Consider the following 19400-nt stretch of genomic DNA (forward strand, 5'->3'; position numbering starts at 1 on the left):
TAACCACTTGTGAGCTGACACTCCCCTTTCTAGGCTGCCGGGCTACAGCTTCTCTTTCCCCACCTCACAGACATTTCTTTTCAGTATTTTTCCAATGTCTCTTCGTGTTGGGTTTCTCGGGCTCTTTTCCCAGCCTCCTTCCCTTCTGTTTTCATTCTGCGCATTCTTCCTTTGTAATCTTACTCCTTTCTAGTTTTCATTTCTTCTTATGAGCTAGTACTGATTCTGTATCTCCAATATGAGCTTGACACATAGTAGGTGCTTTACAGAATGAAATCTCCTATTAGAGGGCATCAGCACAGAGTGTACCTAAATACCTAGTTCTAGCTTTAAGACTGGGTGTGGCATGAGACTACTCAATATGGAATTTTGCTTAGAGACAAAAATTAGAAACCACTATTTGGGAGATCAGGAAAATTGTAAAGTGAAGAATTTAGAAACAAACAAATGGTTGGCAAAATTCTTTATGTAACCATGGTACTCATAAAATAATTAGTCTTTCTTCATGATGGAACCCTCTATATATTTCAGTTATCCTGAACTGTGAGCCATGATATAGATTAAGTGTTGGTAAACCATGACCCATAGGCCAAATGTGGCCCATCATCTGGTTTATTTTATTTATTTATTTATTTAATTTATTTTTATTGGGGTATAGTTGTTTTACAATGTTGTGTTAGTTTCTACTGTGAAGTAGAGTTCCCTGTGCTATACAGCAGGTTCTCATTAGTTATCTATTTGATACATATTAGTATATATACTGTCAATCCCAATCTCCCAATTCATCCCACCACCACCCCCATCTGTTTTTATAAATATAGTTTTATTGGACCACATATACATCCATTCACTTACACATTGTCTATGGCTGCTTTCATGCTACAAAGGCAAAGCTGAGCCACTGCAACAAAGACTGGACGGCCCACAAAGCCTAAAATTTTACTTTCTGGCCATTTATAGAAAAAGTGTGCCAGCCTTGATTAGAGATCAATACCTTTTCCACTGTTTTTAAAAGAGTCACTTATATAAGTTATATTTTCTACAAGTAAGGATAAATCATGGCTGTGGGAAACATGCCCCACCCCAATCCAGGTTTGAATGCAGGCAGGTTATATGGTAACAAAGAACAAGTTTTTTCTGAGACTTAATTGAAAGAAATATGTTGATATTATTAAATGTATCACCTAAGTGTCTTGAATAATCAAAGGCAGAAAATTATTGGGATATTTGGTAATACCTAGTCTCCTAAGATGACTAAGTAGGTATTGGAGCTTTTAGAAAAACAATAAAATTATACATAAGTAAAATCAGGGCTCAAGCCACTGAGGTCTTGCCTTGTCTGCAGGTGTTAACCTGGCCCAGGGCTTGTCTGCCCGGCGATCATAGTCAGGTGAATCGGTGACTTCCACATACTCATTAAACCGCAGGATCCTTCGAGCTTGCAGCTCTGCCACTGTGGGTCTCAGGCTGAGCTGCAGGAGGATAGGGATGAGTTCAGTAAACCATTTACAGCCTCATGGTGGCACGTTTTCTACAGAGTACTTCAAAGTTATGGTTACATAAGGTCACTTTCAGATATCAAAAAAAAAAAAAAAAAAAAGAGGCAGCAGCATCTTGGGAGTTTCTAATGAGAACTAGAAAGCAGTGTGCCCTAATTTTGCAACTATAAAAATCACCATTGTTAGATAGGTCACAGTCTTTAGCAACCATCTGCATTATGCTATTTCCCCCACCTTGCCTGGCATTGTGATAAAGGTGCCTGTCATCTCTGACACGGGGGACAGACACAATAGTAATCCAGATATAGTATGGCTGGTTTGAAGATTGAATTCTCAAGACAAAAGCCCTACAACTTGTAGAAATGAGAATAAAAATCTCTGTTCCTACTATATTAAACCTGCATATTCGGAAATGCACCAAGTTACAACAAAGGAATGGTCCAGTGAAGGGTGTGCCTATGGCAGTCTTCCATGAGAGTCTAAGGACACAGGTCCAGATCTGACATTTACCCTTGGCCAGAAAAGCCGATATGCAGCAATGAGGAGGGCCACACTGCACTTCAGTGAGGCCACAACTGCTTAAACCCAGCTGCAACCTTAAGACACTTCTAATAACTTGGAGTCCCCCTGTGGTTTTTGTCAAATTCAAATTTATGGTTATATTGAATCTACCCTGCCCTGTGTGTATTTGTTTTCCTCTCATGGTCCTTTCTCAAGCCCAAGAACAGAGATCGTCCTGAGAGACTAAAGAAACTTGGCCCCTGGTTGAACAGGCATCATCTACTGTCCACTATTAAGTTTCATGCTTTTGTGGCCTTTCTCAGTTGGGAGGTGTCACAGTATTGTCAGACACGTAGAGCCAGGCCTATGTTTTACCCATCGGGTCCATTTTCAGTATTTTTCTCTCCATACATACACTCTATATACAGCCAGACTATCCATGGTTTAAGTGGTCCTCTTTGGGGGCATTCCTTATTTGCATGGGTTCAATTTTTGGAAAAATTAAGCACTCTTACAAAACAAACAAACAAACAAAAACTGATGTTTTTTGTGGTCAAAACTCTCTCCTTTCCTTGGTTTCCTCTGGAGTAAAACCAGAGGCTGAACTGCCAATGCTCTAAAACTCAAGGCATTCAAGGATTCTTAGGTCTGGGTCTACACCCTGAGCCTACTTGACCTGGGATAAGGCAACGGCGGCTCCTTCTATCTTCATAAAGCCCTGGTAGGTGATGGACAAAGGGAGGAAAAATCTAAGTGGTTCTGTTATCCTCTCAGTTACTGTGCTATCTATACTGCTAGCTTCTTACTGCCACTCTAGGGCAGGTAGGATTAAGAAGGTAGAGAAACCCTTGCTTCTGGGGACTTCCCACAATGCAAGTGACCAATGGCCACAGAGGTCAGAAGTTGTCCATCTAGTCTTGCCCTTCAGGGCTGTGCCAGTTACGGGGTAGCTATTAGTGCTATGGAATATTTTGCACCTATGGCAGGGAGCTCTGTGTGGTACAGGCTAGTGTGGGTAGGGCAGCTCTGTTGTCTCCCAGAAGGACCCAACTGGATTAAGAAAAGACTATATGTATGACAGAGGTGAGCTGGAGCAAGGAGGAGGGGTTACCGCTTATCTGTAGCTGGTAACTTAATGGCCATTGAATTGCTAGAAGAGCCATCTCAAGAAATTCAGTTTATAGTGTCTTTTTTAACTTGATTATTGTTTGATGTTTGGGATCTGAGGAACAAAAGAGATGAATTAAGGCTATTTTTCCCTAAAAATCAAAACCAAAACCTCTCAAAATACAGTCTCTAACTTTTCCACGGGAATGGAGTGCTTCTTCTTTCTGCCTTGGAATGTTTTGGCTGTGAACTCCCCAGCCAGCCCAGATAAATGTGGGTCAGGTCACACTCTTTGCTGCAGATGTCATATTTTACTCATCCTGCCTTATCCAGCTGTGAAAGGTATATCTGAAGAATTACTGAGCAAGGTGTTTATAATGAAATATAAACTGTGATAGTGCTTAATTTTTCCAAAGATTATTATTATTTTAACACTTACCGAAAAAAGCGAGGGCCCTGGTATCAGATTTATATTTTCATAAATGGGTAGAAACAATGGTCTGAGTTTTGGAGGTAAGCCATTTGTCAATTTGGGTAGCACTGCAGCAGGCAAGCTGGATGATCGAGTTCACTTAATAAATTACTCACCCAGCTCAGAATCTTTAGTAATAACAAAGTATTTATCCAGTGATTCCCAAACTGCATGGAAACAGTGAGCATTTTTACAAACTACACATTGAAATGTTAATAATGGTTATCTCTGAATGGGAGACGTCTGCATGATTTTCTAGTCTTTTTTGTTCCTTTTGGCATTTGAAAAAATTTCACACAGATTATATGTTATTTTCATAATTGGCAAATGTAATTTAAAACTTTTGACGGTCGACTTTTCAAAATTAGCATATTATGCATTAATATAAACATAATTCATATTGCAAACATTACATTGATTTTAATGTCTGTGATTAGTCAGTAGACTAATAGGAATAATTATTCCTAAATATCAGATTTACATGTAAAGCACTGATTTGCATTTTAAAAATGAAGTATATCTCAAAATACACACGCTCGTTAACCATCACAGTTTCATCACCTTTCTGCTGAGTCTGCGTTTCAGTTCCATTTTTGCTTCTTGCTCTTCTTCTTCATTCTTTTCTGTTTATTAATTGGGGGGGGAAGGGGAGGAAAGGCATGAAGACTTAGTTACTATAAAAGATTATACAATCAGAAAAGTAGCTCAGGCCACAGTTATTTGACTTCATGGATATTGATCAAACACTCCACCAACATCTTTAAAAAGTTATCGAAAGATTCTGCAGAAGGATCAATCATTAATTTACAGATAATATTATTGTTTTCCTTATAGGATTGGTTTATTTACTAATTGTAAAACTTTTTGCTTCCTGACTGCTTGTTCTATTCTGAAAAAACCACAAGAGTGCCCATACTCCAGTGAAAGCCTCTCACCGCTGATCATCTCATAGGCTTTTATAAGCACAATTTATCAGAATTCAGATAAAAACTTACTACTGGATCTGACCTTTGTGTGAAAATCTGAATCACACCAAAAAACCAAATTAGAACCACCTGATGCATGTCTGAGTTGCTGATTTCCATTCAAATCCAAGCAAAATACTTTTCTGCTTTGGTTTCCATAGAAGCAGAATGTAATCATTTCTTTGGACTTTGCTTTCAAACCAGAATGTTCTGAATGGGGTTATGGTGTACGGTTGATGGAGATGATTTATTTTCTTGTGATGCTAAGTTTCCAAAGTCTTCTCTTTCTCTAGTGCTTCACCAAGTGGTACAATTTAAAGGCCAACTCAAATGAACGCTGTCCAACAGATGGAATTAAGAAAAAATTGTCCAGAATTTTAACAGTGTTTTAATGGTTGCTATTTGATGAACTTCTCTCTGTTGGTTCCTGTAGTTCATACTTTGTTTGATAAGTGAGCATAGATTCGTGGATACCAATGCTTACGAAAGAATGTCTTTTAGAAAGTGCTGTTATGAATTCTACTGAAGGAAAATCACACTGTATAAAGGCTCAACCAAAAGGCTGAAAAAGAAAAGTCTCCTCTGTAACAGACAGATTTACTTTTAAAATTCAAACAGACTTCTTAGCACTAAGATTGTTTTTACTGTGAATACAGTATCAGTATTCAATATTTGCAGCATCTGTATTTGCTAGCTGAACATGCTAAATTCTCTCTTAATTTTCCTTATCTGGACAGGGAAAAGTCTTGACATTCTTCTGAAATACTAATTTTAATTTATAAGAAAGAGGATGATCAGTCTGGTTATTTAGACAAAGAATGAACATAAACTGAAATTACCCTGCAAGACAAGAAACAACTAGATAGTATGCTTTCATTAAGCGCCTGTGAGTGTCAAACAAAATCTGATTATAATTCAGATTTCTTCCTATGGAAATACTGTAGGTTCTTCTAAATGCTTCACAAAATATATTGCAATATATCCTTAACACATCCTTAGGGTCAAATGATTACTATTATTATTTTTTAAAGGAGGTGGGGAGACTCAGAATGCAGGCAGACATCTGCTGCTCTCTCTTTTTTTAAATTAATTAATTAATTAATTATTTTTATTCGGCTGCACTGGGTCTTCGTTGCTGTGTGCAGGCTTTCTCTAGTTGCGGTGAGCAGGGGCTACTCTTGGTTGCAGTGCGCAGGCTTCTCATTGCGGTGCCTTCTCTTGTTGCAGAGCACAGGCTCTAGGCACGTGGGCTTCAGTAGTTGTGGCATGCAGGCTCAGTAGTTGTGGCTCGCGGGCTCAGTAGTTGTGGCTCGTGAGCTCTAGAGCTCAGGCTCAGTAGTTGTGGTGCACGGGCTTAGATGCTCCAAGGCATGCGGAATCTTCCCGGACCAGGGCTTGAACCCGTGTCCCCTTCATTGGCAGGCAGATGCTTAACCACTGCGCCACCAGGGAAGTCCCAAATAATTACTTTATATGAGTTGGATAAGGCATGTGGATTGTAAATTATATATAATAGACAAATACCGAGCTTGTGGTTCATGTGATTCAAACTAGGGCTTTACAGGGTCAGGCCTTTGATGATATTAATAAAAAGAAAAATATAATTGTTACAACATTTCAGTTATTCTTTCTATATAATGATTATGCTACATTTTCAAAGGTACTTTCCAAAGACAAAATACTGGATATCTAGTATGACTCAAAGCTAACAAATGCTCCAATTTTCAAGAAATACACAAAACATAATTTCCTGGAAGAGAATATTAGATAATTTTGCTTTATGAAGCATACTGCACATCTAGGTATCAGCCAGTGATATTTAAAAAAAAGAAGGGCCAACTGTAAATAAACAGGATTTTACCAATTGGGAATTCTTCTCTAACATCAGGAACTGACTTCCTTAGATTTCCCATATTTGAAATTATGCCTCTAAAGAAGTTAGAGGAAGAGGGTGAGAGGTGGAGGAAGGCCAACGTTCCTAGGAATCTTACTAAATAGTCATTGTTAAATCTTCTACTAAGAGTCAAGGTTAAACCTTAAACTTGGTTTTAAAAAATTCACCAAGGGAATTCCCTGGTGGTCCAGTGGTTAGGACTCCGTGCTTTCACTGCTGAGGGCCTGGGTTTGATTCCTGGTTGGGGAACTAAGATCCCACAAGCCGTGCAGTACGAACAAAACAAAACAAAACAAAACAAAACAAAACAAAAATTCACCGAGTTTTTGGAACTTAAAAAAAAAATTATTAGAGGGCTAATTGTAAAGTAGGATGAAAGCACGTCTGGTCACTTTAAACAGACTGGAGGGATACTCATGAAGGAAGTGACTGGCTCCCTGACAAATCTCACCCTCAGTAACTCATCAGAGCAGAGAGGGGCGGGTATCAGAACCGCCACGGAAAGCGTTTGCCATAAGCATACAAACGATACACGTAGTTTAACAGCAGTGGGCGCTACAAGAAACCTGCCTGCCAAGTGCTGCCCAGAGCCTTTCATGGATGATGCGAAAAGGAGAAGAAAGAAAAGCACCAAAGTACCAACAACTGGAGTAAGATATTCTTCAGTCACCAACTCAGATAAGATGGATTAAAAATAGCCAAACATTTTTTTGTGGGATTGTTTCACTTTTTGCTGTTTTACACGTTTCCATTGGGTGTTGGTAAGAAATGAAAATACATTTATAAACCTACTTTGAAATACATCCAAAAAATAAGATGGCTCCATGGATGGACAGATATGTGATAAAGTAAGATGTTAATGGTAGAATAAAGATAGTAGATATATGGGTATTACTGTAAAATTATTTCAGCTCTTCTGTATGCTTTAAAAATTACATAACAAAACACTGGGGGAAAATACATGCAGAACTCAATGGCTTAATACATGTTTTCTCTGTGACGATTTAGCTGGAATTATGGCCCTAGCTAAACAGTATTAGAGGACCTGAATATTTTATCCCTACCCTGTAGAAGATGTTCCACGAACATCTCTTTTCCTGATACGCAAAAGTTGATCCTGCAAACACCAAAACTTGCTTTCTATTTTAACAATATTAAGAAACTAGTTCTAAAATCTAACTTAATATATATGTTTTTTTAAAAACCCTAGATGCACTAAAATAGGAAAGAGATCAAATTAGGTGTGATACTGGGAAAGATACCAAGAAATGAAATTTGTCCTGTGGTCTCCAATTAATGCCATCAGTGTTGACTGCCATTTGATTCATGTTGATTAAACTAGTGACAGGCTTGGATTTGAGCACTGCTGAATGTTTTATGCTGTGAATTAGTTTTCTAATCTGTCAAGAAAAGATGACCTCGTTAAATAAGTGTCCTTAAAAATCACACCACATCACACACAGACTCTTCTTCAAATAGACAATCATATTGCTTTTGAACAAAAGATGGAGACAAAACAAACAAGAGTAATCTCTGTGGAAGAACACAGAAACAAGAGGAACTGAATAAAGTGTTGTCAGCTCTGGCCATCCAGTTCCCTGGGGCTGCTCAGCAGAATGTTTTGCGTGTCCTCCACCAGTTCTCTTTTCTGCTTCCCTTGGCCATACATTATGTCAGGAGATCATAAGCCAGTTATCAGCTTCTCCAGACTGGAAACGTGTCTTTTGTTTCCAGCATAAGCACATTTAGACAAACTAAGAAGGAAGTAAAAAAAGGCTGGAGTCAAATCTGAAGCTGACTTTGGCGTTTCACCCTTTCCCCAACCTCCAGGAAAATGGAGTATATAAAGCCAACACAGCACTTAAGATCAATGTGCGATACATTTCTAATCTATGAAACAGTTCCTCAAATAACCAAACAGCAATGTGGTTTGGCTCTGTGTGTCTCCCAGCAGCAGGAAAGAATTACCCAGAATTCGCTCTTTCTTTTTTTTCTAGGTATTGCATCAGGCAGCCAATAAGATACACTCTCTGTGTTTTCAGAGCTTATGGACTGCATTTGAGCTTATCTACAATTTAATTCATAAATATTTTCCAGGAACCTATTATTAAAAACCATGAGCCTTTTTGGTTTGGTTTTGTTGTCAAAATGAGATGTTGCTTTCATTCTTCCTCAGAAAGCTAAACACAGTTTTGGTTTTTTTTTCTTATCTAGCCATGACTTTTTCCATCTCCAAACTGGCTCTTCTACACACTGATGGTCACTTAAGTCCTTCTTCTTTGGGTTCCATGCCAGTTATGCTCAAAAAAGGCCAGAAAAAAACCTTGCAAGGAAAGAACCCCATAGATTGGAAGTTCATCCCACTGTTCAGTCTTCACTGTCCGGTTGTCTTAGTAATAGCAACTGTAGTATAAATATGCTGTTAAAATCTTTCTTTCCTTCAGGAAAGAAAACAACTCATTTGGAGAATGGGGATCACCCAGACAGGCCAACTTGACTCTTCAAGCCTGGTTGCAAAAGATTTCCTGCACGCCAGCGGCTCATTATTATTATAGTACTCTCTGGAGTTTTGCCCATCCCTGCTGTTTGATATTTCATACAATAAAAAGCTCTTTTGAAACTGGGTTAATAATATAGAAAACTACAGCTAGGCTCAATTTAAAAATATCCATTAACTCACTGTGGTTAGTAACCACATCGATCCACTACAGCACAACAAACCACTTCTATTCATTTTATAGTTTCAACATATGAACTCCAATAACGTAAATACGACCGGACCAATGAGTAAGATGTAAAGTCCAAGAGAATAGAGGGGGAAAGAGAATGGGAAAATGAAGTAGGAAAATGAATGGAGGACTCCTTAAGTGCTGAAAAATTATAAATAACTCAAGAGGGAAACAGAGTTATCATAACAAAGGAAAATGAAATGGATTGAAAAATTCCTTTTCCCATAATTCTGTTTTAAATGGAGTCATTTGTTAAACCTGGCAACAAACTATTATTATTAATAATATAGGAATGTTTGATTTATTTCCTCGTGGATTTTTTGGTCTTTTCTTTGACATTTAGCTGCAAGCAGACTAGAGCATTTTCTTCTATTTAATATTTGGGTGAAAGAATACATGGAATAAATTTCATCTTTCTTAAAAACAACTGTCACAACCACGACACTGCTCTGGGGTATCTCAGGCTTCAAGCCATAAAATGAAACACAAACGTCAAGAAATTATTTTTAAAATGATATAAATAATTATATAAAAATGTGATCTAAATGGGCCATTTCAGTCATTCGTGAATAAATATATTAAGGTTCCCTGCTGACAAATGGATTTTCTCTAGAGGGAGCTTGTTCATGGTTACACGAGGAATTCGCTGTGTAGTACAGGATACTCACGCTTCAGGATATTTCTTTGCTCTAATTCTTCAGTTGTGGGCCTCTGGCTAAGTCTCCTGTGATGAAAAAACAGATATGCTGCCGGTTACAAACAAGGCCCCCTTAATGGGAGACGCAAAATAAAACAACAAGCAAAGCTGTATTTTTTTGTGTTTTGAGAAACAAAAATCCATTTTTAAGCCTCCTTTCCATTAGTTTGGAGACTAGAGATTGTGGCTGAGACTGCTGACTACCCCCCCCCGCACCCATACTCCCTTCTTCCTTTTAGAAACAGAACCCCCAGAGTTTTAGCTGAACATCCAGCTATAGATTTCTGCCTCCCTACAGGCAAGGTGCAGCCGTGTGACTGAGTTCTTGCAATGGGATGTGAGCAGAAGCGGTGTTTGTAATGTCTGCTTTTTACACTTAAAGTGACTGGGTGTGTGTTCCCTTCTCTCTTTCCTTCTTCCACAGGCTAGAACTTAAACATGGTCATGTGAGCCAGCTCAGATCATGCAGATGAGGATACCCACGGAGATGAAAGAGCAACAAGACGGAAGGAACCTGGGCGCCTACCTGACTGCCTGGAGCTGTGCTCGCCACCCATGCTGGACAGCCCACCTACCCCTGCGCTGCGATGTGAAAAAGAAGCAAACATGTGGAAGTGGCTTGTTTGGACCGCTGCACTTTTTGGTCTCTGTTAGAGCAGCTTAGCCTGTACCCTAATTAACATACAGATAATTAGAATCTAAAAAAAGGCTCAAGGGTTCATACCAACTCATGAGATGATCAACTTATACTGCACAGTGCTTTCAGGAAAATATTACTTTCGGGATCTCAAATAAATTTACAATGTATGTAAAGTTATCTTGAGGTATACAGGCCGTTTCCATCAACCTTCAAGAAAAGCCAGGCTCATTTGGGATTAGTACCTGATCATTTGTACACAAGGGCTCAATGTCTTATTAACCCATTATAATTTTGTTCTTGGTCTTGTGTACATTATTAATTTGTTGCTAATCACAGACAAAAACTTCCTCTGGATGTATTGATAGACTGAATGTGTGCAAATTAAACTAATATACATGAAAGGCAATCTTAATGCAAGATACTATCAATTCTAAATGTTTATGGCTGTGACAGAAATGGTATGAAGAATTAAAATCAATGATATTTTGAATAGCTCATTAAAAAGTTTAACATTTAATCTTCATCGGCGCTACCTTGAAATTCACTTAGTAAGCAAGCCCACAAAAAAAGCCAGCGAACATCTATGCCAGCCAGATTTTGTGCCATTCATATATCCTATACTATATATCTGTACGATATCATCCCCCAAAGACATCATCCTTCTTTTGTTTATGGAGTTTCCTTTCTCTGGAATGCCCTCCTCTCCTTCTTCACCTACTGAAATCTTTTTTTTTTTTTGCGGTACGCGGGCCTCTCACTGTTGTGGCCTCTCCCGTTGCAGAGCACAGGCTCCAGATGCGCAGGCTCAGCGGCCATGGCTCACGGGCCCAGCCGCTCCGCGGCATGTGGGATCTTCCCGGACCGGGGCACGAACGCGTGTCCCCTGCATCGGCAGGCAGACAGACTCTCAACCACTGCGCCACCAGGGAAGCCCTGAAATCTTTTAAGTTATTAAAGGCTCCTGGTTCTTTGTCCCTCTACAGCAGTTCTACATAAATTATACATCGATTAAAGCACTTATTATTATAAAGATAATAATCACAGCTCTCATTAGTTCATCCTTTTAAGTCCCAGTCACTGTGCTGGGTGCTTAGCTTACATTATCTTGAATCCTTGAAACAATTCAGCAAGGTGGCAGCCAGTTCCCATTTTACAGATAAGAAAACGAGAGATTAATTCCCTTGCCTTCCAGAAAACACTACTGAACGATAGAGCCAGGACTCCTACGTGGTTCTCTTGACCTAGATGTTTGTGCTTTTTACATGATCTCCATCACTCAGTATAAATTTTGCCTCTTTCACTAGACATGGAGTCCTCTAAGGCAGGAACTGTAAGTGGTTTATCTTTGAATGACAGGGAGTAGGTGTGCTGGGTTTGTAGAAAAACAATTCTATAAAATTTATATACTTATAAAACTAAAAACCCTACCCTGATCTGATTTTTATAGATATGGACTACATGTGTGTTTCTAGAGGCTCTCAAACTTTTGGGGGTTGGAGTGGAATTTTACAAAAACAGAAGAAGTGCTGCTCTGGTTGGCTACTTAGACCTACAGTGAAGGAGTCCTCTCCCGCCTCAGCCCAAAAACACACCCGCTTCCCTAGCTCTCCCCAGGAAGCCTGAGTATCCTCTCCAAGAAATCCTAATACAGAGTTAGAAAACCACCACTCTACAGTTATTTCATGGTGTCAACTTCTCACAATGTTCTTCATCAGTCCCCTGTTTTTGAATGTTTCGGGTTTGCTTTAATTTGTCACTGCTCTAAATACCCTTCAAATAAACATCTTTGGAAAACACAGGGTTTTTTCCCTTTTAGATTATTTCCTTCTTGTATAACCTCCCAAACGGAATTACCATGTAAAGACATACTGTTTTAGAATTCTTTTCTTGTATTATTAAGTTGTTCTTCAGAAATATTGAACGAGGGCCAAGTATATGTGTCCTATTTCCTCATAAAGTTGCCGACATTGGGTTTAATTTATAAAAGTGTTTTGCTAATTTAAGAGGTAATACTTTAATAAAAAATATTTAATGTTCTTAAGTGCTCACTAGGATCTAGGCACTAACATACCTTCAGTGTACCATCTCATTTAATCTGCACAAGCCCCGGCTTGGCCCCATCTACAAAACAGACAGTGGTTTCTGAACCCCTCACATGCCTACCCTGCAGATACACCACAGTCACAGAAATCTTCCACTTCCAAGCAAGGGGAGGACTTTTCTCCCACCTCCAAATCTTGTTCTGGTGTTCCAGGCTGTTCCCTTCTCCCAATTTATGCAACCTATTTTTTATGCAGAGTGAGGGAAGTTAGCAAAACAACTAATATTTAAATATGCTTCAACTGATCATAAAAAGGAGAGTTTCAGCACTTGCTTCTGTAAAAACTGCCAGTTCCATGGACTTCCAATGCCACGAGTGGCAAAAGTAGAAATCCTACAATGGCGGAGGTAGGAAGTGGAGTCAGATGACCATTTATTTGAAGTGAAAAGGGGGAAGTTTCGATATGGGGGCTATGGCTACCTGATTAGGATGGAACTGGCCCTTGAAGCTACTTAATATTTCTGTAGTCTCGCAGCCCCCAGGGCAGAAGCGGATGGCAGTCATAGGAATGCTATAGGGAGCCCATGAATCAAACCAGGAGTTGGGCAAACTATGGCCCGCAGGCCAACTCTGTTTTAGTGAAGAATGTTTTCTTGGAATGTAGCCGTGCTTATCTGTTTATGTATTGTTTATGGCTGCTTTCATGCTACAATAGCACAGTCAAGTAGCTGCAATAGGGACTGTCTGGCCAACAAAGCCTAAGAGATTTACTAACTGGTCCTTTATAGAAAAAGTTTGCCCCCACTTGGATCGGGCTTTGGCGACCTCAAAGCTACTGGCTAGCTGGACCAAAAAGGAGCTTCTTTGAGCGATTCACCATCCAAGACCAACTTTAGAAGACCAGATAGGCCAGGCGTGCCCTTCCATGAGGGAGTCACAGTGATCTCAGTTAGGGAGGGAACTGTAGGAAGGAGAAAAGTAAGAATTAGTCAGTGCTGTCCCCAGATTTCAGCAATTACCTGACAAGCTCAGTTCCAATTTGCTGTCGGATTTCCTGCCTCTCTTCTTCAGAGGTACGCTGCAAGATGTTTTTGTCCTCTAATTCCTTCTTAGACGGTCTGTTGCCAAGTTTGATAGCAAGAGTATCCCTTCGTCGTATTTTACTTGCCAAAGCACCTGAGGATTAGAAAAGGCAGAAATGCAGAGAAAGGATTTTAGCCAGTGGCACTCAGGTTACACGTGGGCAGGGACTTTAAATAGAGTCCAGACCAAATTCTTTATTCACATGCAACGGTAGAATTTTAATTAACCTGAAGAAAAAACAGTTTCAAGTTGGATGTAGTTCGTTTTGAAAAACTGAAGAACTGTTTTTTTGTTTTGGTCTGGTTTTTTAAACATCTTTATTGGAGTATAATTGCTTTACAATGGTGTGAAGAACTGTTTTTTAAAATATTCCGAAAAATGTTAGAAAACCCTGAAAAAACCAGCAAGAATCACCTCATCTTTCGGACAGTGACGTTTGAAGTTTATTCTGCTGAGACGGCATACCACGGAAACTACTGATTGCATAACGCCTTTTCTTTCTCGAGTCTTAAACACTTAGCCCCTTTGCTTATTCTGTAGAGTAAATCCTCGTCTTCCCTTTTCCTCCCCCCACTCAGAAAACCACACTGACAAAAGTCTACCTGTGATACCTATGTTTTAATCCTAAATTACCCAGGAATCCCTGATATCTCACAGAGAATAGTAAATACCAATGAATGATAATGACTTTTGTTATTTTTGATTTGATTGTTGTTTGATGATTTTTTCATTGTTTAGTACAAACCAGAAGGAATTTGACAATGCTGTTTAATCATGAATATATTAATAACTTTTCATAATCTGTAAATTCAATTCCGTACTGAATCGCTCCCAAGTCATCTTTCTCAGAAGATTATTTAGAAAATAGCATTTTTCCAGTTCCCTAAGTTATATATAAATGGTTGGCTTTATCCACTTTACTATCATTCCTTCTTAGAAGGCATACCACCTTTCTTATCATGGATGAGTGACTGTTTTTAATTCTTAAAAGGTATTAGTCATTCTTGACTCATTCCTCCTTTTAAACCACAGTATAAAAGTGAGTGAAATTCTTGGGCTTCCCTGGTGGCACAGTGGTTGAGAGTCTGCCTGCCGATGCAGGGGACACGGGTTCGTGCCCCGGTCCGGGAAGATCCCACATGCTGCGGAGCGGCTGGGCCCGTGAGCCATGGCCTCTGAGCCTGCGCGTCCGGAGCCTGTGCTCCGCAACGGGAGAGGCCACAACAGTGAGAGGTACGCGTACCGCAAAAAAAAAAAAAAAAAAAAAAAGTGCGTGAAATTCTCAAACATCCCCCATGAGTAATCCAGCAAATCCTGCACTGATGCTCTTTATTCAAGAAAGGTCCCAGTGTGGAAGCGCCATCTTTGATCAATCTGAGAAAGGCCTCTGTTTGACTTTCTGGACAAATTCAAATATGCATACTGGCCTCATAGACTGACTCCCCCACCGCCCTGCCCTGTGGAATCATCTTCCAGAAAGGACTCTCATCTAAAGCTAGACCTCAGAAGATATACATTTCTAATCTGAGAAAGGCACATGAGGGGAAAGAAAACATCAGGTGTCTGGCTCCTGATGAGGCTTTTGCTCTTTACAGGCTGCAGCTGCTTCTGCCCACCACAGACTTCCCTCCCTACCTCTTGAAAAGAGCCTTACTTTCTCCACTGCCGTCCTCGTCTTCATCCTCTTCATCGTCATCGTCATCGGTATACAAGACAGGCCCATCAGAGTCAGAGTCATTGGCCTGGTATTCCCTTTGGCCTTCGTCCTCTGAGGCACTGAAGGATTCTGAAGATTCTCCCATCAGCCCAGGACTCAGGAGCTGAGGCGCTGCCTTCCCCAGCTCGTCTTTGGTTGTGAAACTGTGAAAGGCACAGAAACATGGGGGTGGTGTGAAGCTCAGAGCAACCCTCAGGAATGATGCCGGCACATGAGACAGAACTCTAGTTTCATAAACATCCTTCAGGCTGGTGAAAGGAGAAAGCAGACACAAGCCAGCTAATGTCACTGAAATGGGGCAACAATACTGCATTCCTTAATTCCCAAGGCTTTAGAGTCTTCATCTGTAAAATGAAAAGGATTGACCAGGTGGTGACTGACATATTTAGTACATGAATATTGTGAAACTATGTTTTGAACATTTATTTTTCCCTAGCAATAGGAGGTTCCGTGGAAAGAACAATGGGCTAGCGGTTCTTAGATATTTGATTTTGCCTCCACTTTTTCTTGGACCTGTAACTCCTACTTATCTTTCATATCTAGCTTAAAGCCTCAGCTCCCTGAGGACTCTCTCATTGGCCATCAGACTAGTTCCTTGGCCTCTCTCCCTGCTCCCACGGTGCCCACCGCACTGGAGCACTTAGTATACTGCATCTCAGTCTGCCTCCCCAGCCCGCCAAAGTTCCTTGACAAGCAGAACTCATATCATGTCATAGCCCAGCCCAGTACCTAGAATGGTACTGACACAGAAAAGTTTATCTTCTTTAATTGGTATATGAATTAATCCTACTTTCATCATAGTCAGTGTATTAACAGTAAAAAATTATATATCTTCTCCATTTGTAAAACTGCCTGTCATAAGATTATACTAATAACATGAGATGGAAAATGTGAAAGCTAAGTGGACTCTTTAGAAGAAAGGTGATATGTCAGGATGCAATGAGTTTCTATTATTTAGCTTGGTAAGAGTCTCTGACTTAAAGTTACTATAAATATACAAAGCTTGCCAATTTTCACAGACCAGAATTTAAAAAAATACTTTACATCAAAAACATATCATATCAAAAACAATGTAATCTTCATTTTAAGATACAGAAGTTCCCCACATTGCTTTCTGATATAAATAGAAGAATCCAAATTTGGATGTCACACTTCTGAAAGACCGTTCAGTGCAAAACATGTGCTTGCTGTTCTCACTGAAAAAAATAAAAAAACAGTTCTCTGAATGATAAAAACAGGTAAACTTTGTCAGAATCGGAGGTACTGACATTCAACTTTGTGGATGATAAGCCTAAGCGTTCTCAAAATTCTCTATTTTTCACTTATTAGAAAAATCCAACAGCCAAACATTCTTGTTTTCAAAGAAGGAAATACGAAATTTCTGTCTTAATTGTGTGAAATACATAAAGCCTAAAATTGACCGTTTTGACACTTTTGAAGTGTGCAGTTCAGCGGCATTAATCACATTCACATTGTTGCGTGACCATCACCACCATCCACCTGCAGAAGTTTTCATCTTTCCAAACTGAAACTCGGTATCCATTAAACAGTAAGTCCCCATTCCTCTTCTTTCATCCCCTGGCAACCACCAGCTTACCTTCTGTCTCTATGAATTTCACTATTTTACGTGCTTCATATAAGTGAAATTTTACATTTGTCCTTTTGTGTCTGACTTACTACACTTTGGATGTCTTCAAGGTTCATCCATGTTGTAGCATGTGTCAGAATTTCCTTCCTTTTTAAGGCTGAATAGTATTCCATTGTATGTAGAGGTCACATTTTGTTTATTAATTCATCATTCCATGGATGTTTGGGTTGTTTCTACCTTTTGGTTGTTGTGAATATTGCAGCTACGGACACTGGTGTAAAAATATCTGTTTGAGTGCCTGCTTTCACTTTTTTTGGCTATATACACAGAAGTAGAATTGCTGGATCATACGGTAATTTTATGTTTAATTTTTTGAGGAACCACCATATTGCTTCCAAAGTATGAAATCTCATTTTAAATAAGATTTCTTTTTTTCACAGTCTGGATTTCTAGCATACTGCCACTGGAGGCCACTGTGGGTGACCGAAGCACATTCACAAGATATGCCAATTAATAACACATTCTGAAGAGCGGAACACAGATACTTCAGGGTTGAGTCCTAGTATGTGTTCGTATCACTGTTCATTAATTTATCATGATACCAATTATTAATTTAATCTCATCATTTGCATTTTATAATGTTTTGCAGTTTTCAAAGACTTCTGCATATATTTACAACTTAACAATTGTTAATTGTTAAGTAATTTATAGTTCATGGAACCCAAGAAGGCCGTGAGTGAGTTGCCCCAACGAGGTAGCAAGGCCAGTCTACAACCCAGACTTAAAACCCTCAGTCTATCAAATGTGATGTTATATTTTAGTTTTATACTTAATATTATGTTATATTGATATTATAGACTATATTTAACTTAATATTAAATATTTTGCTCCAAATTTTTATCAACCAACTCAAGACTCGGCTCTCATTTTCCCCCTACGTTTCTTGGCACGTAGAACAATACAATGAACTCTATTAAGGTTTGTGGAAATGAACTAGAAGAGTCAAGTCCCATTTGGATATGGGCTCCAATTGGGGTTAGTAGTTTCTGCCTAAAATTATATCAGAATTATATGTTACTGATGCTACCAACAAATAGAAATCTACCAAATAGTAACTACCCTGCACTATGTGAATAGAAGCAGGTATTTTTACACATGGCCACTTGTCTTCTTTAAAGTTTTCACATTTGTATTCCAAACAGAAGCCTCTTCATAAAATGACAGGATTTTCACACATTCGTTGACTAAACATAACTGAGGGAAAGTTCTAAGTAAAGCAAGCGACTAAGAGCCAGAAATTCTAACTCACATATCCACTTAAAAAGGGAAGAAAGTATTTGGAAGGAAATTTGAGAGACTACTTATTCCAAGCTCCTTAACTCAAGAGCAAACACACACCGCCCCTGTGAGATGAACTGCAATTGAAATTTTTAATTTTGAAGGATGTACAGAGAAGAAAATCTCTATGCCCGCTTCTAGGAAAGCATTATGGTTACCTTGACTGACAGGAGAATCTATTATAAACACCTCAGTGTCCAATGATGTTCTCAGCTCATTCCCTGTGATCACTGCCCCCGTGGAAGTGGAGAACAGATGCTCACCTCTTCCGTCTGACAATCCTGCAAGTACTTGGGGTGAAGACAGATGTCAAGCCCCCAGCATGCAGCATGGCGTTTAGCACAAGAGAGTGCCCTTCCTAAAATGGTTGTGCAAGTGGGCTGGACAGAATCAGGTCACCTGTGGAAATGGGCTTTCTCAGTGCTTAAGACTATCTGAGGAATTATTTTATATGTTACACCTTGTTCTTTAGTATATTGAAGAGTGAATCCATATACTTGATCTCCTTCCCTAAATTCGGACTTTATCTTAAACATTTGTACTTCCTGGGCATGTTAGACATTATTTTGGTAAAAACCAATCTGAACTGTAATGTTTTGTCCATTTTTGTATCTTTGGTGCTTAGTACGCCGCCTGGCACATAGAAGGTAAGCAAAAAATACATGGTGGAATGCTGAGTGACTGTTCAGTTCTAAAGGCTGGACTTGATGCCAACACTGGCAAACACTCATAATGAAGTGAAGACACCTGCTCTGTGCTGGAAGTATTCAGGATACCATAAGCATTCATTTCAATACCTTCTTTTCCCCAATCATTTATTAAAATGTCAAATAAAATAATTTGTACTTTAACATTTATTTACCTTTCCTTGTCTTTCCTTTGAATGACGGTACTCAAAATGAGAGAAACAAACACAAAAGAAATTGCAAAAGAGGTAGAAGCAGGTACTTTGGAAACTTATGAAATTCCTTAGAGCGCTGAGTGTGATGTGCAGCTCTGGGCTTGCGTCCTGACTCTGCCACTTACTACCTGGGTGATCTTGGGCAAACCATGTTATCTCTCTCAGCATCAGTTTTCTCATCTATTCAACAGAGATATTTCAGGGGAGACTTATGTGAATTAAATAACT

The 19400-nt window shown here is 39.3% G+C and overlaps 1 protein-coding gene across 7 annotated transcripts in view; it reads right to left on the reverse strand.

The window, feature by feature from the left end:
- PHACTR2 (phosphatase and actin regulator 2) overlaps positions 1–19400 on the reverse strand; it is a 263240-nt gene that overhangs the window by 21442 nt on the left and 222398 nt on the right. For all 7 annotated transcript variants that reach the window (XM_032651918.1, XM_032651922.1, XM_032651924.1 and 4 more), the window contains 5 exons: positions 15283–15488; positions 13565–13721; positions 9836–9891; positions 4141–4202; positions 1335–1472 (listed from right to left, as the gene is read on the reverse strand). In XM_032651918.1, coding sequence (XP_032507809.1) covers positions 1335–1472; positions 4141–4202; positions 9836–9891; positions 13565–13721; positions 15283–15488 — 619 coding nt within the window. The remainder of the gene's footprint in view (positions 1–1334; positions 1473–4140; positions 4203–9835; positions 9892–13564; positions 13722–15282; positions 15489–19400) is intronic.

The sequence above is a fragment of the Phocoena sinus genome, chromosome 12 (assembly GCF_008692025.1).
Source record: "Phocoena sinus isolate mPhoSin1 chromosome 12, mPhoSin1.pri, whole genome shotgun sequence".
Classification (NCBI taxonomy): domain Eukaryota; kingdom Metazoa; phylum Chordata; class Mammalia; order Artiodactyla; family Phocoenidae; genus Phocoena; species Phocoena sinus.